The sequence below is a fragment of the Ziziphus jujuba genome, chromosome 2 (genome assembly GCF_031755915.1).
Source record: "Ziziphus jujuba cultivar Dongzao chromosome 2, ASM3175591v1".
Classification (NCBI taxonomy): Eukaryota; Viridiplantae; Streptophyta; class Magnoliopsida; order Rosales; family Rhamnaceae; genus Ziziphus; species Ziziphus jujuba.
In genome coordinates this window covers 8,113,461-8,132,825 of record NC_083380.1, presented here as the reverse complement: position 1 = coordinate 8,132,825, position 19,365 = coordinate 8,113,461, and the positions used below count along the sequence as shown (strand labels likewise).

Below are 19,365 nucleotides of genomic sequence, written 5' to 3'. Positions count from 1 at the left end.
AATATTTGTTCCTTTTAAAAATTAAATAATGCTTTTGAAAAAATAAAAATAAAAATTGAAAAGTTGGGCCTTTTATTGAGGCCCAATCGAGAGGAGGCTGAAAAAAAATCCAGGTACGGGTCAAAGAAGATCATCAAAGTGAGATAACGCATTTTCTCTGGTATATCCATTTTCCGTCTTCGAAAGAATCAGTCACTCTGCCGTTTCCATCGGTGACCAACATGGCAGTGCCTATTGCTCTGTCTTTAGCCGGAGTCGGTGCCTGTGTCTGGTCCTCCGGAGAAATCCGGCAACTGGGTCGTGTTGAATCCAAGCTGGCTGAAAGTTCAAGCAAAGTTTATCACCACGGTTGGTTACACTGCAAGTGTTTTTGGCAAATAGAAAGAAGCAAGAACTTGCATTTGAAGTCAAGGTACTTGTTAACTTGCAAGGCTAAGGGAGAAGATAGTTTCACACAGGTATTACTTTTTCAGTTTCCCATTTTACGAATTCACCCGAGCTTTATATTTGGGTTTTTGAATTGTGTGTTTCCTACTTGAAAAAATGAAATCTTCTATGTAAATTTTTAACTTAAAACTGGCTTGGCTTATGCAATTTTAACCCTTTGCTTATTGGTTTTGGTAACAGTGGAAGGAGCAAAAGAGATGAAAAATTGAAACTTTTGGTGTTCAGGATTAATGTGTAGATGATAATGCTTCTTAACTTTCCCCGACATTGCCATTCTTACAATGGAAATAGGCAATGTCTGGGATCTTAAGCTTCTATACTTCTAGGATGGTGGGTCTAGCATTTCACTTCAAAGATAAAAACCCTGGAATTAATCGACGAGGGTTTGATAGTGATAGATTTGAACGTGTGCATTCATCAAAGAAATAGGAAATGATATGTACAGGGCATATGATTTCTCTTTCTTCTTCGTATTCGTATTATTATTTTTATGGATAGGGGCGTAGTTTAGTCATTGTCTAGGTTATGCCAACAATGAGGAATTTCATTTGGGGGAATATGTAAGCAAGCGTTTAGATAGTCTAAACTAAACTTTCTGACTGTGCATTTGCTTATGGAATCCAACTATGCTAGAGGGCATCTATTCGATATCAAAGTCTCAAGTGATGGGATTTTAAACCTTGAATGTGGATTTCCTAATCATTGACACTAATTTTTTCCCCCCCCTGCAGAATGCAAATGAAGATACAGATGATATGTTTGATCACTTGTTTGATAGATATGGAAAGGTGGTATATAGGAGAAATGACAAAAAAACTCGAAGTGAAGAGGTTGATGATGATGCTGAGAGCTTATCCTGTAAGCTAATCTCACAAACTATTCTGAGCAAAATTCTTTCATTGGAGTCGTTGCATTCTGATGATTATAATGTATAGAAGTTAAAATGTACTTTCTGGATGTATGCTAAACCTTTAAATGTTTAATATATTACACTGCTGAATACTGGTTTCTTTCCCATGTCTGTAGTTGCTGTAGCAATGGCTAAGGTTGCTAATGAGGTGAAAGCTGGAGATATAAAGGTCCTCTTTGTGAAGCCTCTTGTGTATTGGACGCGATTCTTTATTATTGCTACAGCATTTTCTCGCCCGCAAATTGATGCTATTGGGTATGAATGTCAAGTTTGTATTTGTTGCATTAGTGGTTTGCCAAATTTTTTGTCAGAATAGGCTGCAATGTTCAATCTAGCTCTTTTCTTGCATTTTAGGTCCAAGATAAGAGATCTAGCTGAGAAAAAGTATGGAAAAGTGCCAACCGGCGACTCAAAACCCAATTCATGGACCCTGTTGGACTTTGGTAAGAGTTATTTTTTATCACAGTGCATTTCATTTGAAAGTTGTGTGGTTATTTTGCTTGCTTTTTGGTTGCTATGTCCCCTAGCCATAAAATCCAATTCAGTTATATCAATCTCGTGAATAATATGAGCTACAATAAGTATTGCTTCTACAGTGAGTTGGATTTTACGTTGCTCATTTGACACTTCATCAATGGTGCTGAAATGGGCATCTGTAATCTGACTTTAAAGTTTGTTATTGACCTATGGTTGAGAATTCTATTGGCTCATCAAAATCACTCAAAGATTAATTGTGTTGATATTGGTCTCTTGAGAATTGAGATATGTTTAATATCATATTTTCTGTGGAAGTATGGATTTCCCTGTTAAATTTGTTGATCTAGCACTCTAGAGTGATTAACCTAGCATTACATGGTTTCTTGATTCCAGGTGATGTAGTTGTCCATATATTTCTCCCTCAACAGCGAGCTTTCTACAACTTGGAAGAATTCTATGGTAATGCTACACAAATTGAATTGCCTTTCGAAAACCAACCTCCACCATTTCGGGGCTGAGAAAGTCATTTTCAATTTTCTGAATACAAGAGGAAATAGATGCTGACAAGAGTCATTGTTTGCTTGTGGGCCACTTTTATCTCTGTCAGTTTTAGTTAGCTTGATGCCCCTTTCAGCTTACTCTTGCTATGAGGCAGAATGTATCTTGCTAAGAGTTTCTTTCTACAGTCTGCTTCTGTTGGATGATCAACCGGCAATAGAGCAGTTGTGTTCCATTCGTCTGTGCTCTGTCTGCATGCTTTGTAGATGATAATTGGTGATAGAAATTGTATAGGTATTGTTGTAACTCTCTCTTCTTCCAGGGAATGTTTTCATATGCCGGAGAGGGATTAAAAACTTAAAATGTAGTCTTGTGGGTGAACTTAAATGTAGACTTGTCTTTTAGATGCAATAGCAATTGGGTAGTTTAGTTTGTTAACATGCTCGAAACACTTAAGCGGCGATTGAATTTGATAAGTTTAGTGTAAAAAATTTATATTCAATTGGTATTTTGAGTTTTATTCTAAATTCTCATTGTTCCACTTGCTAGTGTAATTGGAATCGAATTGGAGGCTAAAATATTAAGAACTTTTAAGCAGCTTTTAAGTTAAAAATTTCTATAAATATATGATTACCAGTCCACCTTTTTAGTTTATATTCAGTTACATTTACTTTTTCTCTTGACCCAAAAAATAAAGAGGAAAAAGTTTGTTTTAGATCTTGTTTTTAAAATTTCTTTAGTCTAATCATTTTTTATTATATCTATACATAGGTTAAAAACAGGTTTTAAGCGATCCATAACAACTTTCCATTTATAGTAATCAACTGTACACTGTCCCTGTCGGAGGTTGTCTCAAGACCCATTTGGAACTCAGGTTGCCGTAAGACTCGTTTGGAACTCATATCCTTTACTCTTCCCATGTTGGAGGGAATGAGGAATTAATTACAAAATATAATATTCATTTTTTAATAAATTTTAGCCCTTCTATAGAATCTACTCTTCTTTTTTCTTTTTCTTTTTTCTTTTTCTTTTTTTTTTTCTTCTTTTTTTTTTCTCTTTTTTAAATTTACCGTGTATTTTTTTATTTTTTTCTCTTCTGAAGGAAAAGTACATAACTAAAGCGGTATTCATAATTTGTCCTCATCATTAATATTATAATTTTTTAAATAATGAGCCATGTAAATATCTTTTAAATGACTAAAAACAAAACTTAAAGAATGTCTCTTGAAAACAATTCTATTTTACATCTCCCAAAAAAAAAAAAAAAGAAGGGTAGAAGAAGAAGAAGAAAAATTGCAAATGTATATGCTTCAGGACTTTCAATTACAAAGTACAATTGATTATTTTATAACCCAATGGTTATATACATACATCTATTGTACTTTTCAAGAAAACGGAGACAATCCTCTGTAATGCAATAGTGCAGCAGGTAGGCAGTTTGTAAGGAAAAAGGTTGCTCAAGACTTTGTTTTCACCTTTAGGGCTTGAACTTTTGTCTCCCTTTGTTTTCACCTTCAGGGCTTGAACTTTTGTCGCCCTTTTGAATCTCTAATGCAGACTTCATTTCTCTGATCCTCACAATACTCTTCTCAAGAGGGTACTTGAAAAATTATATATATCGGGTACCCTCAAGACCTGTCAAAGATGAGTTTATTTTTACAGAAACTTTTTATATTCACAAATAACCTAACACTGGATTATGGACCCTATGTTTCATTTATGTAACCAATTTCTAACAAAAAATATGCGTAAAATAGCTGAAGGGTCATAACCAGGTCTTCAGTGAGAGCATTCAGAATCTTATCTAGTAACAAGAAGCTGTAAATCATTGAGCATGATTCCTGAAAACACCAATGTCGATAGAAACTGATCAGGATGGCCATATTGGAAATCAAGGAGATTGGTTCCTGCAGAAGACGGGAATATGAATGAGAACCTTGTTAATAGCAATAAATGAAAATGTGGGAAACAGAGATAAGAAATACTTATGAATTGGAAAATTTATAAATGTGAATCATAACTGAAATTCAAATGAAATGAGCACAATGCTGAGGCAAAAACGATAAGGATTTATAAACCAACTTTGCTGGTTTACATCTAACTACTAAAGCAAACTTGTGATCTAAGCAAATATCTATAAAACTCCTGGATAACCTGTCTTATTACTATTCAAACTTTTCCTAAAGAAGGATAACTTATCATGAATAAAACATCTCAAGACTAAACATTTCATTGGGACAACAAAAATCATTTGCATGATTTTACAAGAATACCTATACCAGCATTTCATTAGCAAGTTGTTTCTACAAGTTTGTACGCCAAAGATGATGAGAGATGTAGATGAATAAGCAAGCACAATAATGAATGACCATGCAGATATAACTTGAACAGGATTTACAATTACAATTAGCCGAGTGTTGACTGGTCTGTCCAGGTTCAGTTAGACTTAACTCCATATCATGAGTTGCCGTCCATCCAGGTTCATATGCTTCAAGAAAGCCAAGCTTTGCCTTATTGGGTAGATCATGGGGATGAACAAATGGCACTCCAGATGGCCACCCTATCTTCATTCTTATACTCGCACAGGGACTATCAAGAGTATGAACATGATTCTCACATTCCTTCAGGTTGCAGAACCTCAGCTTGATTCCCTCCTTGTCTGCAATGTCCTGAACTCTTTCCTTTAGTACTCTCTGAGCCTCAAGCCGTAATCTCTTTGAAGGTGGCAGAGGTTTGGACCTTGAATCATTCTTTCTCCTCCTCATTGAAGATTTTACAGATCCTGTACCAGCATTTCATCGATCCAAGGACCTGCTGTTAAAAGCTTCTCACTAAGAGCTACTCACGCAAAGACAAAGCAATAACAATCCAACAACAAGGGGGGCAGTCAAATAGAACAGTGAACTAGCTAGTAACCAACATTAGGGTGAAATTCCAACATATCATAAAAATGAATATTATCATTTCACATATAACTTTCTCTTTCAAGGACAAGAACAAAGCCCTAACAAAGTGATCCAGCATTGAAACAGCACCTTAATACTTGTATTTTGTGTTTGTGTGCTTGTATATATTGCAAATCTCTCAGCGTCCCAATAAGATCCAGACACATTTTTTAAGGGAAAAAAAATACTAGCCAAATAAACGAAGAGCCTATTCTAAGTAAAGAGAGACAATAAAACGTGGTAGATACCATACCGTTAATAGAACAAATTTCACACATTTATTGCATGTTTAAATTGTATGGAAACAATGCAATTACTACCAATTAAGCAATCAGATGGTCAAAATAATTAGATCGGTGCTTACCATCTTGGGTTGCTTGGAAATTGAAAGTTTGGAAATTCTGCCGGTTAAAGAGTTGATCAGTTGGATGGGATTTCTGCATAAAGTCCTCAACTGGAACTGGAAGCTGGAATTGAGCTTCCACCCCATGACCAGCAGCTCTCATCTCTGAACAAGTGAGACTAGTCATAGATTTGGGCATGAGTTTGAAAGACAGAGAGCATCGCCCAAACAAGTTATTCTGCAGATTGCCTATCTCTGTTCTATGCAGTGCTGGGGTGACATATCCTGCAGTTGCCTGATAGAGTGCAAGTCCAGGGTAGACAATTGCTTCTTGGGGACCAAGATCTCCATCCACAAGAACCCACCGACCCTGGAAGTCTTTTATGTGTAGACCAGCTTTATCCGACTTAACAAGAGATATCAAGCTTTTGTCAACTTGATGCTCATGGTCAGAAAACATTATCAACTGCCCATCCTCTTGGGTTGCAAAATTATGGTGTTGGGCTCCCTGAAATGATGGTCTTGCATGACAGCAGGCAGATAGTACAGAAGATGATATTTCCCGAGTTCTCAGGGGAACATTATCAAGTATGTCAGAGAAGGGTGAGCTGCGCAAGTTCAAATAGTAGCTGACAGCATCTAGAATATCCCTAGCTGCCTTCCCAAGGAGAGCAAATATATCTGGCAAACCAGCCGGAGGAAATTCTATCGTATTATTGAGCTCTGAAGGAGTGAGGCCAGGTCTATAATCATAGGTTTCTTGCCACTGTTGAGTATCTGCATAGTAACCAGAAGTCTTGCACCACTCACGGGGATCATTGGTATTAATCAAATCTGCAGGTGGGTATGGTGCTTTTTGATGGAAGTAGAGGCGAGCAGAGTCTAAACCAGCTCTCAAAAGAGCTCCATCACTTGCAGGAAACTGAATGATTGCAGCAGAGTACTGGGCCAGTGATTGCGATAAAGTTGAAACTGATAATTTGTAAGAATCGGACGGTAGGCCTTCAGCAGGTACTAGATCAGTTAACTTCACACGACCCACAGATGGCAGGCCATTACCTGCCATGAATTGCTCCAATATACTATCAACCTGAGTAAGAGGTACCTAATCAACTGCATGGATTACAAATGGCATATGAAACAGGTTAAAAAAAAAAAAAAGAGTAATTCCATTTCCATTTGGTAAATTAAAAATTAGAAACCTGGGAAGTGTAGCATTTAAGCTACTAAATCTTTCTTCCAGTAGACCAAAATCGGTAACTAGATTAATCAGGAAAATTGAAAGCCTTTCTCTAAGAACTCCACCTTAGTTAAGCTAATGTCAGAGAGACCCTATCTGATACGTGTCAAATGCGAAAGAGGTTGACTTTGAAAATCATATTCTTTGAATTTAACTATGTAAGTCATATTCTACCATGAGCACTATAATATCAATAGTTAATTTGAGGCCTAACGTCAGAAAGAGGTGATATCTAATCCAGTGAAAAGGAAAAATGGAGTTACCAGGAGATGCTTTAGTGCAAGAATACGCGTTTCATCAAAATTTTACTAAATTCTTGGTTTAATTGGAACTTACACGTAAAAATCAACATTTTCCCAACCATGTGTCCCAAATTCACATAAAGAACACATTTTGTTGCCATATAGTACTATAAAGTTCGTTCCTTTAGCTAATTTTCTCTTCGATCTAAGCAAGAAAAACAGTTCCTAGATATCGTACGGATCGATTTCAACAATCAGGATTCTAAGAATACTTGTTCCCATCAAAAACCCATTAGGAAAGAAACCAAAACAAACCCCATTTCACATCAAATTTTGCAATCATATTTAATGCTAAACCATTGTTTTTTAAAAAAATAAAAAATCAACAACACAAATAATTTTAAAAATTACTCAAAGACAAAGCATTATGAACAAAGCCCTGATAATCTGCATAACAATGGAAACAGAGACTAACCTTGGAATAAATTGCAGAGTCCAAAGAGGAAGTTTTCGTAATGGAAAAAGAAGATTAGGGTTTTGGAGAAAGAGAGAGATAGAAGAGGGTAACTGGGTATTGGGATGCTTTTCTCGCAGTAAAAGGAAACTCGATGAGTTTGCCATCTCAGCACCGACTGTAGTAACACCCATACCATAACTACGACAACAATGGAATTTATGGGAAAGGAAACAAGTAAAAATTTTATATATATATATATATATATATATTTGAGATAGTATTGGAAAATAAAAGTTATAAAAAAATTATTTTTTATTTTTTAATATACTTTTTTTTTTTCCCTTATGAAATATATATTTTTGGTTTGAAATCACGCAAGATTCAGACCCGTTTGGTATAGCTGAATGCGTGCCTCTTTTTGAGATGTCAAATACATGAAAAGTCTAACAAGTTGAATTAATACGGATGCCTTCATTTTATTTATCTAATTTATTAAAATCAATAATATTAAAACACATAAAAATAAATCTCTTTTTGAAAGAGATGTTATACTTTACTAGTTTACTATGAAGTTTTCTTTTTTTATTAATTACATAGGATTTATAATAGATATGAAACTTACATGTCCATGTTCATGTCCTCTAAATATTGGCTAATTGATTACTTTCCATGGGAAATGGTATTTCATTAAATTTAATTCTCCACAAAACTTATTTGTGTATCAATTCTCAAGTAGATCATAATTATATATATATATATATATATAATTGGATTAATGGGAATAAGAGATTTTGACTCAAAATCATATATATATATATATATATTACAGTTAACGTTTATTGATCCTTGTATGTGTATATTATATGCAAAAACAGAAAAAATGCATATTCAGGTAAAATTTTGAACCTCTTTCATAAATGAACTTCATTTTTCTGAGTAAATAGTACACAATTCTAACGCCACCTGAACATGTTCGTAGATGCTAGCTTTCCTCATTTGATTGGAGACAGTAGTCTCACAAAAATAAAAATAATAAATAAATAAGAGAACATATATATACTTTTTCAGATAACAACAACATGCTTTCTCAAAATACCACTACAAAAGCAACATTGAGAAATTACATTATATATATATATATATATAAGTGAGTTTAAGTTCACTCATTTAGTCTTCTATAACTTAATTATTTATGAAATTAAAGGTAATTTTCATGGTTTTTAAAGCTATGGGGATCAACTTAGAGAGGAAGATCACTCACCATCAATGCCTTGATTTTTTTAATTTAGATTTTATTGATTTTGGTTAAAATGAAGCTTTAATAAGAACATGTGCAAGACATGTGCCTTTAATATAGAGTTTTCTATATGCAAATCATATGACCTCATTTAAAATAAACATGTGAGAGTCATATGCATATCTATGATCCTTTGATCTCGATTTAAGGGCTAGATTTATCCAAAAATAGTAAGATTTTGAATATTATTTTAGGTGTCTTCATTCGGGTGACCTATATATATGTAGAAGGAGACTTGGTAGAGGAGAGGGGAAAGGAGCCACCATTGTAGATAGTTTGAGAAGAACTATAGAGCTACACACTCAATTTAGAGAAAGCTTAGGCTTGGAAGAAGATTGAATGGTTGGTTGATTATTATTGTGCAATTCTATTCTTTTCTTGTGTATTTTTTGGATTTAATGTTATAATATGCCTAATTATATCATAAATCAATTGGGTATTGGGTGAATATATGAATTTCTCCTTTTGAAAGGATTATTTAATGAATTTGTTACTAAAATTACACAATCCATGTTTTAACTAGAGTTGAAAAGCTTAATTAAGGAGTAATCTAGAAAATGTAAATTAATGCATGACTTCTTAGGTTAATTTAGGAAAAAATTCTTAAATTTCCATTCATAGATTCTAATTTTCCTAAGGATATAATTGGATATGATTAGAATTAAGGATAGAAATCCAATAGTAATCATTGAAGTTAAATTCAATTATAAAAAGAATAAGAGATAAATTAATATCTTAAAGCTTTAGAGTATAATATTTATCATTTTTATTATTTGTATGTGTTGTTTCTCTTATTAGTTATTTTATTACTTTAGTTTAATTTTAATTTACGGTATTAGTTTTTAATCAAATTAAGTGCTTAAATAAAAAGAATTTATCAACAATTTTGATAGTAAGTAAAATTTCAAATGTCAATCCTTAAGAGAACGATATTCACACATTTTGTTTTTACTTGTATGCTCGTATATTTGCAGAAATAATGCATCATATATATACACGATTTTCTCTCCCTTTTTTTATCAGTTGAAAATGCGGCAATCCCAGCTGAGGCAGTTGTTGCATAAGTAGAAGAATAGGAAAAAGCAAAATTTTGTAGTTTAACATTCTGTAAAAAAGCTTTGGAAAGCAGTGGTTAAATTGGATTCTGGAGGGGTAATTTGCCGGGGAAACTGATCAGCTGGGGCATTTGATTTGGTGGGATAGCCAATTGGTGGTGCTGCTCTAACATATGGATAAGTACCTTCAAAATATTGCTGCTGCTGTGGCGGTGGCAGTCCATGCAATTGGAGGATATGATACTAATCCCACATCAAGATCAAAACCCATTTCTATAATCAACTATTATATCACTAATTTCTAGCTATTAGCATTTTGCGTACTGAAAAACACGCCAAATTGTTCATTTAAAGTACATACACAAAGAATGTTGGTTCTTTGATCTTTTTTGAGTTGTCTAATAAATAAATAGTCCTGATTAATTTTATTGAGACAAAAAAAAAAAAAAAAAAAAAAAAAAGAGAGAGTAAACCAATTAAATTTATAGAGACACACTAAGCAGGAGGAGCTTCTTGTTGAGCTTAGTGACTCGTTATTTAGTGACTAAAAAAAAATTATAGAGGAAGTAGTAGTTGTAGTTGTTGTTAGTAGAAAGAGTGTTTTGGTTTGAAGTTGAGAGACTGATAAAAATTGAACATGTTTAAACTTTGTATAGTGGCACTGTGGTGGTCATATTAGGGTAACGATATGGAAGTCGGCCTAATAAGCGTGTTAGTGCTGAAGTGTTATTCTCAAAGAGAAATATCAACTGGGTTTAGGAGAACAATCACATTTCTTTTATTTCATTTCCCTTTTACAATATTAAGATGAAGGCAAAAATTCAACTTTGCTAATCAAAGTTTAGATAAAGATCAATAATATATATTTTTCGGGTAAATATAAATATCAGTAATATGTATTTTTTATATTTATTATATAATTTTTTTCTTACAACAAAAATTCATGTTGAAATAAAATCTTGTGGTTTTCACGGTAGTTCCTTCCACCTAGAGATTTTCATATCTCTCCCTCTCTCTATATATATGCCACATCACAGGGTAATAGGCAAGTTGGATTGGTATCTTCTATTTTTATTCTTTTTTTATTTTAATGAATAAAAGAGGTTGTAAAGTAGTAATCGACGCATCTCTCCAATTTTGAATACTGGATCCATTGACAAAGTTTTTATTGTTTGTGGATAAAAATCTAAAAGAATCAATATTAATGGAATTCTTTATCTTTAATTGCGGAGTCCACACAAATTAACATTCCATTACATCACATCCTTGTTTTTAATATTCTACAAGAAATTAAAACTTTTTGTTATCAAATTGTATTTGTCACTATAAAAAAAGGGTTTAAAAAGTCTAAAAGCTATCATCTATAAATAACCTAGATTAGATAATGTTAGGTTTCGCAAAGTCACCCTTTTCTTGCATGCATATGACAACATGCATTGGTTACGTTGCCGCATATAATTAGTGAATTTGTTTACCTAACCCAACTGATCGATTACATCATACATCCATTAATTAATATATGGACAGGGTAAATTTGTCAAGGATTTGTACCATTTGGAGGTCAGAATTAACTATGTTAATTTGGATATATATTTTTTTAATTAATTCCTTCAACCATTCAAGAGAAAAAAAAAAAAAATCCTTTAAAAGTGTCTTTCTAAAAAACAATTTGAGTTTTCATCACCTGGGCGTTTACGTAATGTGGCTCATAATAATGTAGTTGGTAATCGGTTTAAAAAGATGTAAAAAGCAAGAATTTATTATACAATATAGTTTCAACTACCATAGCTAAAAAATATTATGTCCAACGTCACTGCAGACTCAGAGTATGTGAATAATTACCATTTATGTTAAATTAATGGTTAAGAGTTTCAAACAATATTTCACATACATAACACCTTACATATCCAATATGTTGCTTCAATAAATATCTCAAATTGGTGGAAAAAGAATCTATATATATATATATATATATATATCTATATATTCTCTAGAGATAAACATATTCATAACACCATGCAAAATTTCATATTTCAGATCATAATTGATTAACAGAACCATTTAGAAATGATAAGTTCTAACAGAAAATTTATACATTATGCTAAAAGGAGAATATAATTCTACTAGTCTTATTTCTATATTTAATTCTGAATGGTAAAAACCACTCAGAATGTGTACAATTATCATATATATATATATATATATATATTAATGTTCTACTATATATTATATCAGCAACAGCAGACATCCAAGACCCAGCAGCAACATAAGGCAGCAACACTGCACAAGAAGATCAAGGAGTATTATTATCTATGGATATAGACACTAGGTCAAAAACGTGTCCAACTACAAACTTTAAACATATAGAGTAAATCAATATAATTGAAGCATATGTATGTATATATATATATATATTGGATAATATTTTAATAGGCAACATCAGACAATTTATGTTATGTAATTGTCACCTAATTACATATAATCCTAGATGAAATATTTCGTGGATTAAAGATAATCAGGTGTTAGTTGGACAGCATAAGAAGCCTAATGTCATCCAATAGAAAACAACTATACATATATGTGTATATATATATATATACACATATCCAGGGAGGCATAGAAATTAATGTTTTGATAGCACTTACCATCCTTTCCAAAAGCCTTCACCTTTGGGTTTTGTTTCAACAGGAACAGCTTGTTGGTGAAACCCAGAAGGAACATCCTTTGTGGGATAACCAATTGGTGGTGATGGTGGTCGAGGAGCAACATAAGCTGCTACTTCTTGAGCTTCATGATATGCCTCTTGCTGTTGTTGAGGTGCTACAAAATATTCAATAACATAATACATATATAATTAATCACCCCTGATTATGTATATAAACCTTTTACCATTCTAATTAAACTACTGATTAAAACTAATACTTCAGTTAACATATAATAAAATTGTTGAAGATGATGAAGAGAAAATTATGTGAAAAAGTAAAGCCAGAGAAAAGTTAATTACCAGAAGCTGCTTCATGTTGATGATTGTAGTGATTCATGACTGGCCAAAAAAGATGAGGAAGGAGCTAGCTGAATTGAAAGAAGATAACCAAGTTTTAATTAGTGGAGGACTTCAAACCAAAGAAAGTCAATGTTATCGGGAAGATTGGAAAATTCTAGGAGTATAGATGGGGTTTGATATATATGTTATATTTGCATACATATTCAGATAGAACCTAGCTAGAGTGTAGAAACTATAGAGGCAGCCGTCTGTACGCGATGTTATCAATGAGATTTCAATTATTTACCCAAAAAAATAATTTAAATTAAAAAAAAAAAAAAAAAAAAAAAAAAAGAAGGAACTTCAACAAGGCTAAAGAAAAAGAGTAACAAGAAAGTTCCTCCACACTTTCTATATATAATTTCAACAAGGCTAAGGAAAAAGAGTAACAAGAAAGTTCTTCCACACTTTCTGCATGTATATATATATACTCTGTTATTGGCCGAAAACAAAAAGAAAATTCCATGCTCACACTTCATTGGTGGGTCAACAACAAATCAATGTGCCACGTCACGCGGATTTCGCCACCTCAGATGATAATTATCTGACGTGGGGTAGCCTTTATTAGTCGTTATAAAATTACAAATAATGCATATGTATTATTTTGATTTAAACCCTGTCGTTATCTTGGTGGTCAATTTCTTATGAATCGGTAGCATTTTTGAACTTTTGGGACGTTTCTAGTGAGTCATTTTAATTTCCATGATTTTATCGTGTAATAGAGGTTTAATTGGTTTTCATTTTCTTCAATTTGTGGCCCCAGAACTTAGAAAATTATGTATTGGCAAGGGTATATATTCAATGGACCAGCCATATTGTATAGTTAGCTTTTATATATTCTAACTAGATTTTCTTTTTTTCTTTTTCTTTTTTGTCTTATGAAAAAAATGTGATGTATGATGAATTTGTTTATGATCATCTACCATCACAAAAAAGTAATTTTTCAACAGGTTTGAATAATTCGTTTGCAATTCAAAGATACAAAAATTGACGATTGAAAGTTAACCCTGTTTACCTTCATTTCTTTTCTTGAGCATTTAAAAGTTGACTTCGATATGTGTTGCTCCAAATGAAAAAATTACTATGTATGTATGTATGTATGTATGTATATATATATATATATATGTATAGCTTTGCAGTATTTTATATTTAAACATAGTCTGCCAAAAGTTCCAAGTTAATGCCCTCTGAATAAGTTTTAGAATCCAACTAACCAATAATTTTAAGGCAATTTATTTCATTTTAGATATACTCCAAAATATGACTAATTTTTTATTTATTTATTTTTTTTTTTTAGAAGAAAAATATGACTAAAGTTTTTTTTTTTTTTTTTTTTTGAGAAAAAAAAATGACTCAAGTTGTATAAACTTCCATTTCAAAAACAAATATGACTAAAGTTGTATAAAGTTCCATTTCAAACTAAATTAATATGTGATTTCAGTAATATGTTTCAAGATTATGGTTCATCTATTTAGATGATCGTCTATATGATAGTTATCATTCAATGTAACAAAAAATGAAAATTACTTTTCCTCAGTATCTTGGCAATGTATATATTTGATACAAATTGGCCTGATTGACTGCTTTCTATAGTATGTATATATTAACAAATATTAATCTAAACTAATATTTAGTAAACTGAAAGAATTAATACAGAAGGATATATAAAAAAAACCCAATTTGTAAAATATTTAAAAGAGCTTACTAAAAAACCTATTACTTGGAATTACGGGGAAATTTCTATGATTAACAGCAACTAATTAATGGTACAAGAAAAATCAAATATTTTGTTCCATATCTCTCATTTTTCATGAAGCAGAAATGCATGAAATTTCAGCCGCAAAACTGTAAACAATAATAAAAATCAAACAAACTATAAAAAAAAAAAAAGGAAGAAAAAGAAAAGAAAAAAAAGTAAGTGATCAGAGAGAGGCAGAGTATAAAATTTGCATATTACATACAATCTTTCCCTTTTTTTTTTTTTATTGGTGAATAATATTTGCCAAAATTTACTACTTCTATATTTGGGGTTTTTTGGAGGCATGTTGATGGAAGCATCATGATCTTTTCTGAATGGTGGTGATGATCGTTATGGTGGTGGGACATAGGGTCCCAGTGAGTGTCCCTTTCCCTTGGTGATGGTCCATATGCAGTTGCAAGTGGAGGATACACCACTCAAATTCCCAAAAATCTCATTAAAATTAGCTTATATGTAACACCTTACCATGACATGGATATGTATACTAATTCATACGCTTATATCAAATGCATAGAGGTTTAATCATGCTTAAATCAATTACCCATTTTCTTTAATTCAATTAACAAAGTATATGAATGAATAATATATATATATATATATATGCGTATATAATATTCGGAATTACCAGGAGAAGGAAGGTGATAGTAGTGACTCATGAGGATAGGTTTAATGGAATATATGAGGTTGCTTGAGTGCTTTTGAGAAAGTATTTGTAATTTTTAATAAATTAACTTTAAAATCAATATTGCCGAAATGGAATTTACATATATAACTCGATATATATAGCTGATAATCGACTTGTGAAGAAGCCCCTCAATTTATTATCTCTATAAAATGCATCCAACCTATAATATTATAATTAAATTTAATTTTCATGTACTTGTTTTATGATTTCATGATTAGTATTGAAAACTTACTACTATTGTCTTATTAAACAAGCTCCAAAGTAGTCTAATTCTCTAACCCCATGCCAGGTGGAAAAGCCGAAGGGTATGAATGAGAGAAAGGATCATAAGGCCCTTTTAAATGGCCATCTACAATTGATAAAAACTAAGAGCAAATTTAATTAATTAAATAAATAAATAAATGTCAAACATGAAGGTGGAAAATATATGATGGGCATGTTAAAACATATATAATCGTCAATTGAGGCACAATATGAGGCCGTGGGTTATCCACATATGAAAAAGTCTTTCAAATTCTCATTTTTATTTCATTTTTTTATTATTTTTTGGGATACATGAATAGTGGCCCGGCCCAGAAGGTTAGGCCTTATGGGCCTTCTAAACCTTCTTTTTTAAAAATTGTAAAAGTTTATATGGTACGAGTTCGGGTTTCTTTTTACTTTTCAATAATTCATACACAATAAAACAACCTAGTTCCTGATCAACATCATGATGATGATGGTGATGATAAAAAATGTTTTGGTGCAACATTTTTTTAATGTATTTGTTTGCTTTCCACCCCAAGAATCGTGCACAATTTGTCGGTCTCAGAAGGTGAATTGTCATTTTACGAGACATAATATTGAAGTCGGTAAGCTTAAATTTGTACAAATTTATCTTTTATGATATAGCTAGAGCTAGCTAAAAAGCAAGTGAATGCATGGATAAGTACCAAAGTTTATATATATTATATATATATATGATCACAATGGGACAATAGTAGTTGTACACTGCCTCTTATCAACCATTATAGCAAACAGACAATTTTGTTGTACATTTCTTTTTCTTTTTTTTTTCTTTTTTCTTTTTTTTATTTTATTTTTTATTTTGCCAATCAATATTAATTACTTCTTCACCTCAGGTGCAAAAAGACAGCCAAATCTGATTCCTTATGCATTTCACAATTTTGGTCTCTCTACATTGGATTTTTGCCTCATCTTTATCTTCCCAAACTTCTAGTGCAGCCAAAACCAATTTATTACAGACCCCCTTATATGTAATCTTCTCTCTGCTCTTTCTAATTCTTAATTTTCCTCCTTTCTATATATAAATTTTTATAATTATATCCATAAATGTATCATTAATTTAACAGAGTTATCAACTTGAAATTTATATAATACACACGCTTTCCATGTGAGTTTCAGCCCCTCAAACCCCCCACTCTTAATTAATTAGGTGGTGTCTTATTTTGATTTAAAGATAATAAATAATAATGTTGACAAAAAACAAATTGGCTCTAATTTAGATGAGTTGAAATGATCTACACCATTTTATTACAAAAAAACAGTGCTCCACAGTAAATTAGAATTTAGTAAAAACTAATCAGTAGTCCTTATATACTATATATACAAATAATTCCAAAATCAAAAAGATAATAGATAAATAATTACTCAAGATATTTCTCAAGGGGTTGAGGTTGTGTGCAACATGATCATACTATATAAACACACGCAATTTGTTTTAGTACAAAATTCCATGTTATAAATTGAGATCTGTCACTAGAATTGATTGGTGAACACTCTCCAATGAGCCAAATTTAAGACTGATATATTAATCAACTTAATTAGGTAGGTGCCGTTTTCACCTAACAGTCTAATAGCAAAGCAAAAACAGAAATTTCTAGCAAAAATTCAAAATTAAAATCTCTCCTCAATATTAAAAAATAAATAAACAATAAAAAAATGGAGGTGCCTAATTAATCACAACTCCATTATGCTTGTGTGTGTTTTTTTGTTTGCATGCTATACATGTGTCTATATTCTGAGACTACCCATGGCCCTGCAAGGCCATCAATTTAACGATGAAAAGCATGGATAATATATTCTATAATATATAGTTTTGATTTCTTATATAACGAGGTGAAAAAGATCGATTTGTATACGTAACTAGTACTAGTAGCTATATAGATTCATTCAACACATAACCCAACACCAAAAGCTTTACATATGCAGAGAATTTAATTTCGGTTTATAAAAAAGATAAGACAAAAAAGCCGAATTAATTGATTACAATCCATACAACAAGCTGAGTAAATTTAATTCATTTTACAATTATGCAATAATATTTTATATTTATGTAAAAGAGAAAATTCTAATAAACAAAATCAAACTTGGAGGAAGATTAGGGGATGTATATAAACCGATCACCATGTGGCATGCTCATTAATGTGTTGCTATAATAATAGCGGTTCAAAATTCGTGTTATATACAATTAATGTTATTGTGGACTTTAATTAATCTAATAATTAACACTAAAAGCAGGCAAATTAAACAGCAAACTATTGGTCATCGATCTATAGATTTTTGATTTTTTAATGAAGAAAAAATTAATGAGATAAAAAATTATCGTGTTATAAATTAATTAATGTAGAACATCATGCAACAATTGTCAACACGTTATTGAGATATAGTCAAAAGTTTTCACAAAGAAAGAAAAAAAAAAAAAAAAAAGATATCTTGTATATAGTTCATACGTGATCTTGAAGCTGTATTATTTTGAGGAATATATATTAATTTTTGGAACAGAAAGCTTAATTTTTTTTAATATTTTATTTTCCACCCAAATGCTGACAAAAAATAATCTATTTTATATAATCTTTAGCAGCAATTCAAAGTACTTCACTATGTATAAAGATACAAATTATGTACACATCATTTTTTAATAGTCAACCAAAACTTGTAAGGAATTTCTTTTTATATAATAAAAATGAAAATTGTTTTCTGACAAATGCAAAATTGTCGTGTTACAGTTGAGGTGTAAATTATAAATGTGGCAGACCGGTGAGGTAGTTTCCATTGGAACAAGCATCTTCATTGAATTGTGAATTCACAAGAAAGCAAAATATTGAATGTGAAATTGACTTGTCCAAAGCTGAGAGATTGTATTGAAAGGCACATGGAGACATTAGGCCTGCAAAAACACACTATGAGAAGAAGAAAATAAAAAATAAAAAAAAATTAATGAGGGAAAAAAAAAAAAAAAAAACCTCATTGGGAAATGTATTTTCTGAGAGAAACATTTTTAATTTTCCAAAACTCCCATTTTCCAATTCTTGCTTATCTCTTTTGTTGCTTATCTCATATTCAATGTCTTGGAAGTTTCTTATTTGATGGGAAATTCAATTTGTTTTGATAGTGAAATCACATTAAATGTTCAATTGAGTGGACAAGAAAAAGTTGCAAGATTTAGGGGAGGTATTTAATTCAATTATTAATCATTATAATCGTAATGATATAACATAGTGGTGAAACAATCAATTTTTTATCAGATTGATTGATAATATTAATATTAAACTAAGAAGATCTTCTTCTTCTTCTTTTTTTTTTTTTTGTTTTTTTCTTTGGGGGGTGAATAAAAGATCAAATTTAGTAAAAATATTCAAATAAGCTTAACCGTTATAATAAAAAATCATAGTTTAATTATATTAGATCAACCTAATAGAAGATTCATTAACCAGCGAAGATGTATGATATAGAATCATATACCCTTTGGTGTGAGGGAACCCCACTCTTTACAAAAACCCATGAGATGATTGCTTAACATTTTTAAATATCACTTCTTCTTTTTTTTCTTTTTTTTGTAAAGAATATTTGTAAATCACTTTACTCCCAACCAAACGGTCAAATTTTCTCTTGGCAGCTAGGATAGATAGATAGCATATATATATATATATAAAGCTGACATCTTTCCAAGTATCCTGAGCACAAG

The 19,365-nt window shown here is 31.5% G+C and overlaps 3 protein-coding genes across 7 annotated transcripts; 1 reads left to right on the top strand and 2 right to left on the bottom strand.

Moving 5' to 3' along the window:
• The first annotated feature begins 125 nt into the window (after positions 1 to 125).
• On the top strand, positions 126 to 2,859 carry LOC107417980 (protein Iojap, chloroplastic). Its single transcript, XM_016026644.4, has 5 exons — positions 126 to 458; positions 1,179 to 1,305; positions 1,474 to 1,612; positions 1,712 to 1,800; positions 2,228 to 2,859. Exons 1-5 carry the CDS (start codon positions 222 to 224, stop codon positions 2,350 to 2,352), a joined length of 717 nt encoding a protein of 238 aa, XP_015882130.2. The 5' UTR covers positions 126 to 221; the 3' UTR covers positions 2,353 to 2,859.
• A 756-nt stretch (positions 2,860 to 3,615) lies between these two features.
• On the bottom strand, positions 3,616 to 7,793 carry LOC107417962 (uncharacterized). 5 transcript variants are annotated; one of them, XM_016026615.4, is made up of 4 exons: positions 7,578 to 7,791; positions 5,642 to 6,733; positions 4,731 to 5,114; positions 3,616 to 4,239 (listed from the first exon to the last, which is right to left on the bottom strand). In XM_016026615.4, coding segments are annotated over exons 2-4 (1,431 nt in total). In that variant the 5' UTR covers positions 6,687 to 6,733; positions 7,578 to 7,791; the 3' UTR covers positions 3,616 to 4,237. The 5 variants fall into 5 exon arrangements, with proteins under 5 accessions (XP_015882101.1, XP_015882104.1, XP_015882105.1 ...); XM_016026618.4 differs by having other exon boundaries at positions 4,737 to 5,114; XM_016026619.4 differs by having other exon boundaries at positions 4,784 to 5,114.
• Positions 7,794 to 11,931: 4,138 nt separating this feature from the next.
• On the bottom strand, positions 11,932 to 13,226 carry LOC125422470 (protein CYSTEINE-RICH TRANSMEMBRANE MODULE 4-like). Its single transcript, XM_048474250.2, has 3 exons — positions 12,916 to 13,226; positions 12,557 to 12,731; positions 11,932 to 12,191 (listed from the first exon to the last, which is right to left on the bottom strand). The coding sequence occupies exons 1-3, from the start codon at positions 12,950 to 12,952 to the stop codon at positions 12,143 to 12,145; spliced, it is 261 nt and encodes an 86-aa protein (XP_048330207.2). The 5' UTR covers positions 12,953 to 13,226; the 3' UTR covers positions 11,932 to 12,142.
• Between the last annotated feature and the right edge of the window lie 6,139 nt (positions 13,227 to 19,365).

What these genes read in the sequence shown, in the direction of transcription:
- LOC107417962 (XM_025074334.3), bottom strand. Translation starts at nt 6,686, where the DNA reads ATGGCAGGTAATGGCCTGCCATCTGTGGGTCGTGTGAAGTTAACTGAT. An exon ending in TTTCCAAGCAACCCAAGATG is followed by an intron (nt 5,115 to 5,641) that starts GTAAGCACCGAT and finishes ATGCTGGTACAG; the next exon opens with GATCTGTAAAATCTTCAATG.
- LOC125422470 (XM_048474250.2), bottom strand. Translation starts at nt 12,952, where the DNA reads ATGAATCACTACAATCATCAACATGAAGCAGCTTCTG. An exon ending in TCAACATGAAGCAGCTTCTG is followed by an intron (nt 12,732 to 12,915) that starts GTAATTAACTTT and finishes AATATTTTGTAG; the next exon opens with CACCTCAACAACAGCAAGAG. An exon ending in GAAGGCTTTTGGAAAGGATG is followed by an intron (nt 12,192 to 12,556) that starts GTAAGTGCTATC and finishes CTTCTTGTGCAG; the next exon opens with TGTTGCTGCCTTATGTTGCT.
- LOC107417980 (XM_016026644.4), top strand. Translation starts at nt 222, where the DNA reads ATGGCAGTGCCTATTGCTCTGTCTTTAGCCGGAGTCGGTGCCTGTGTC. An exon ending in TGATGCTGAGAGCTTATCCT is followed by an intron (nt 1,306 to 1,473) that starts GTAAGCTAATCT and finishes CCATGTCTGTAG; the next exon opens with TTGCTGTAGCAATGGCTAAG. An exon ending in CCGCAAATTGATGCTATTGG is followed by an intron (nt 1,613 to 1,711) that starts GTATGAATGTCA and finishes CTTGCATTTTAG; the next exon opens with GTCCAAGATAAGAGATCTAG.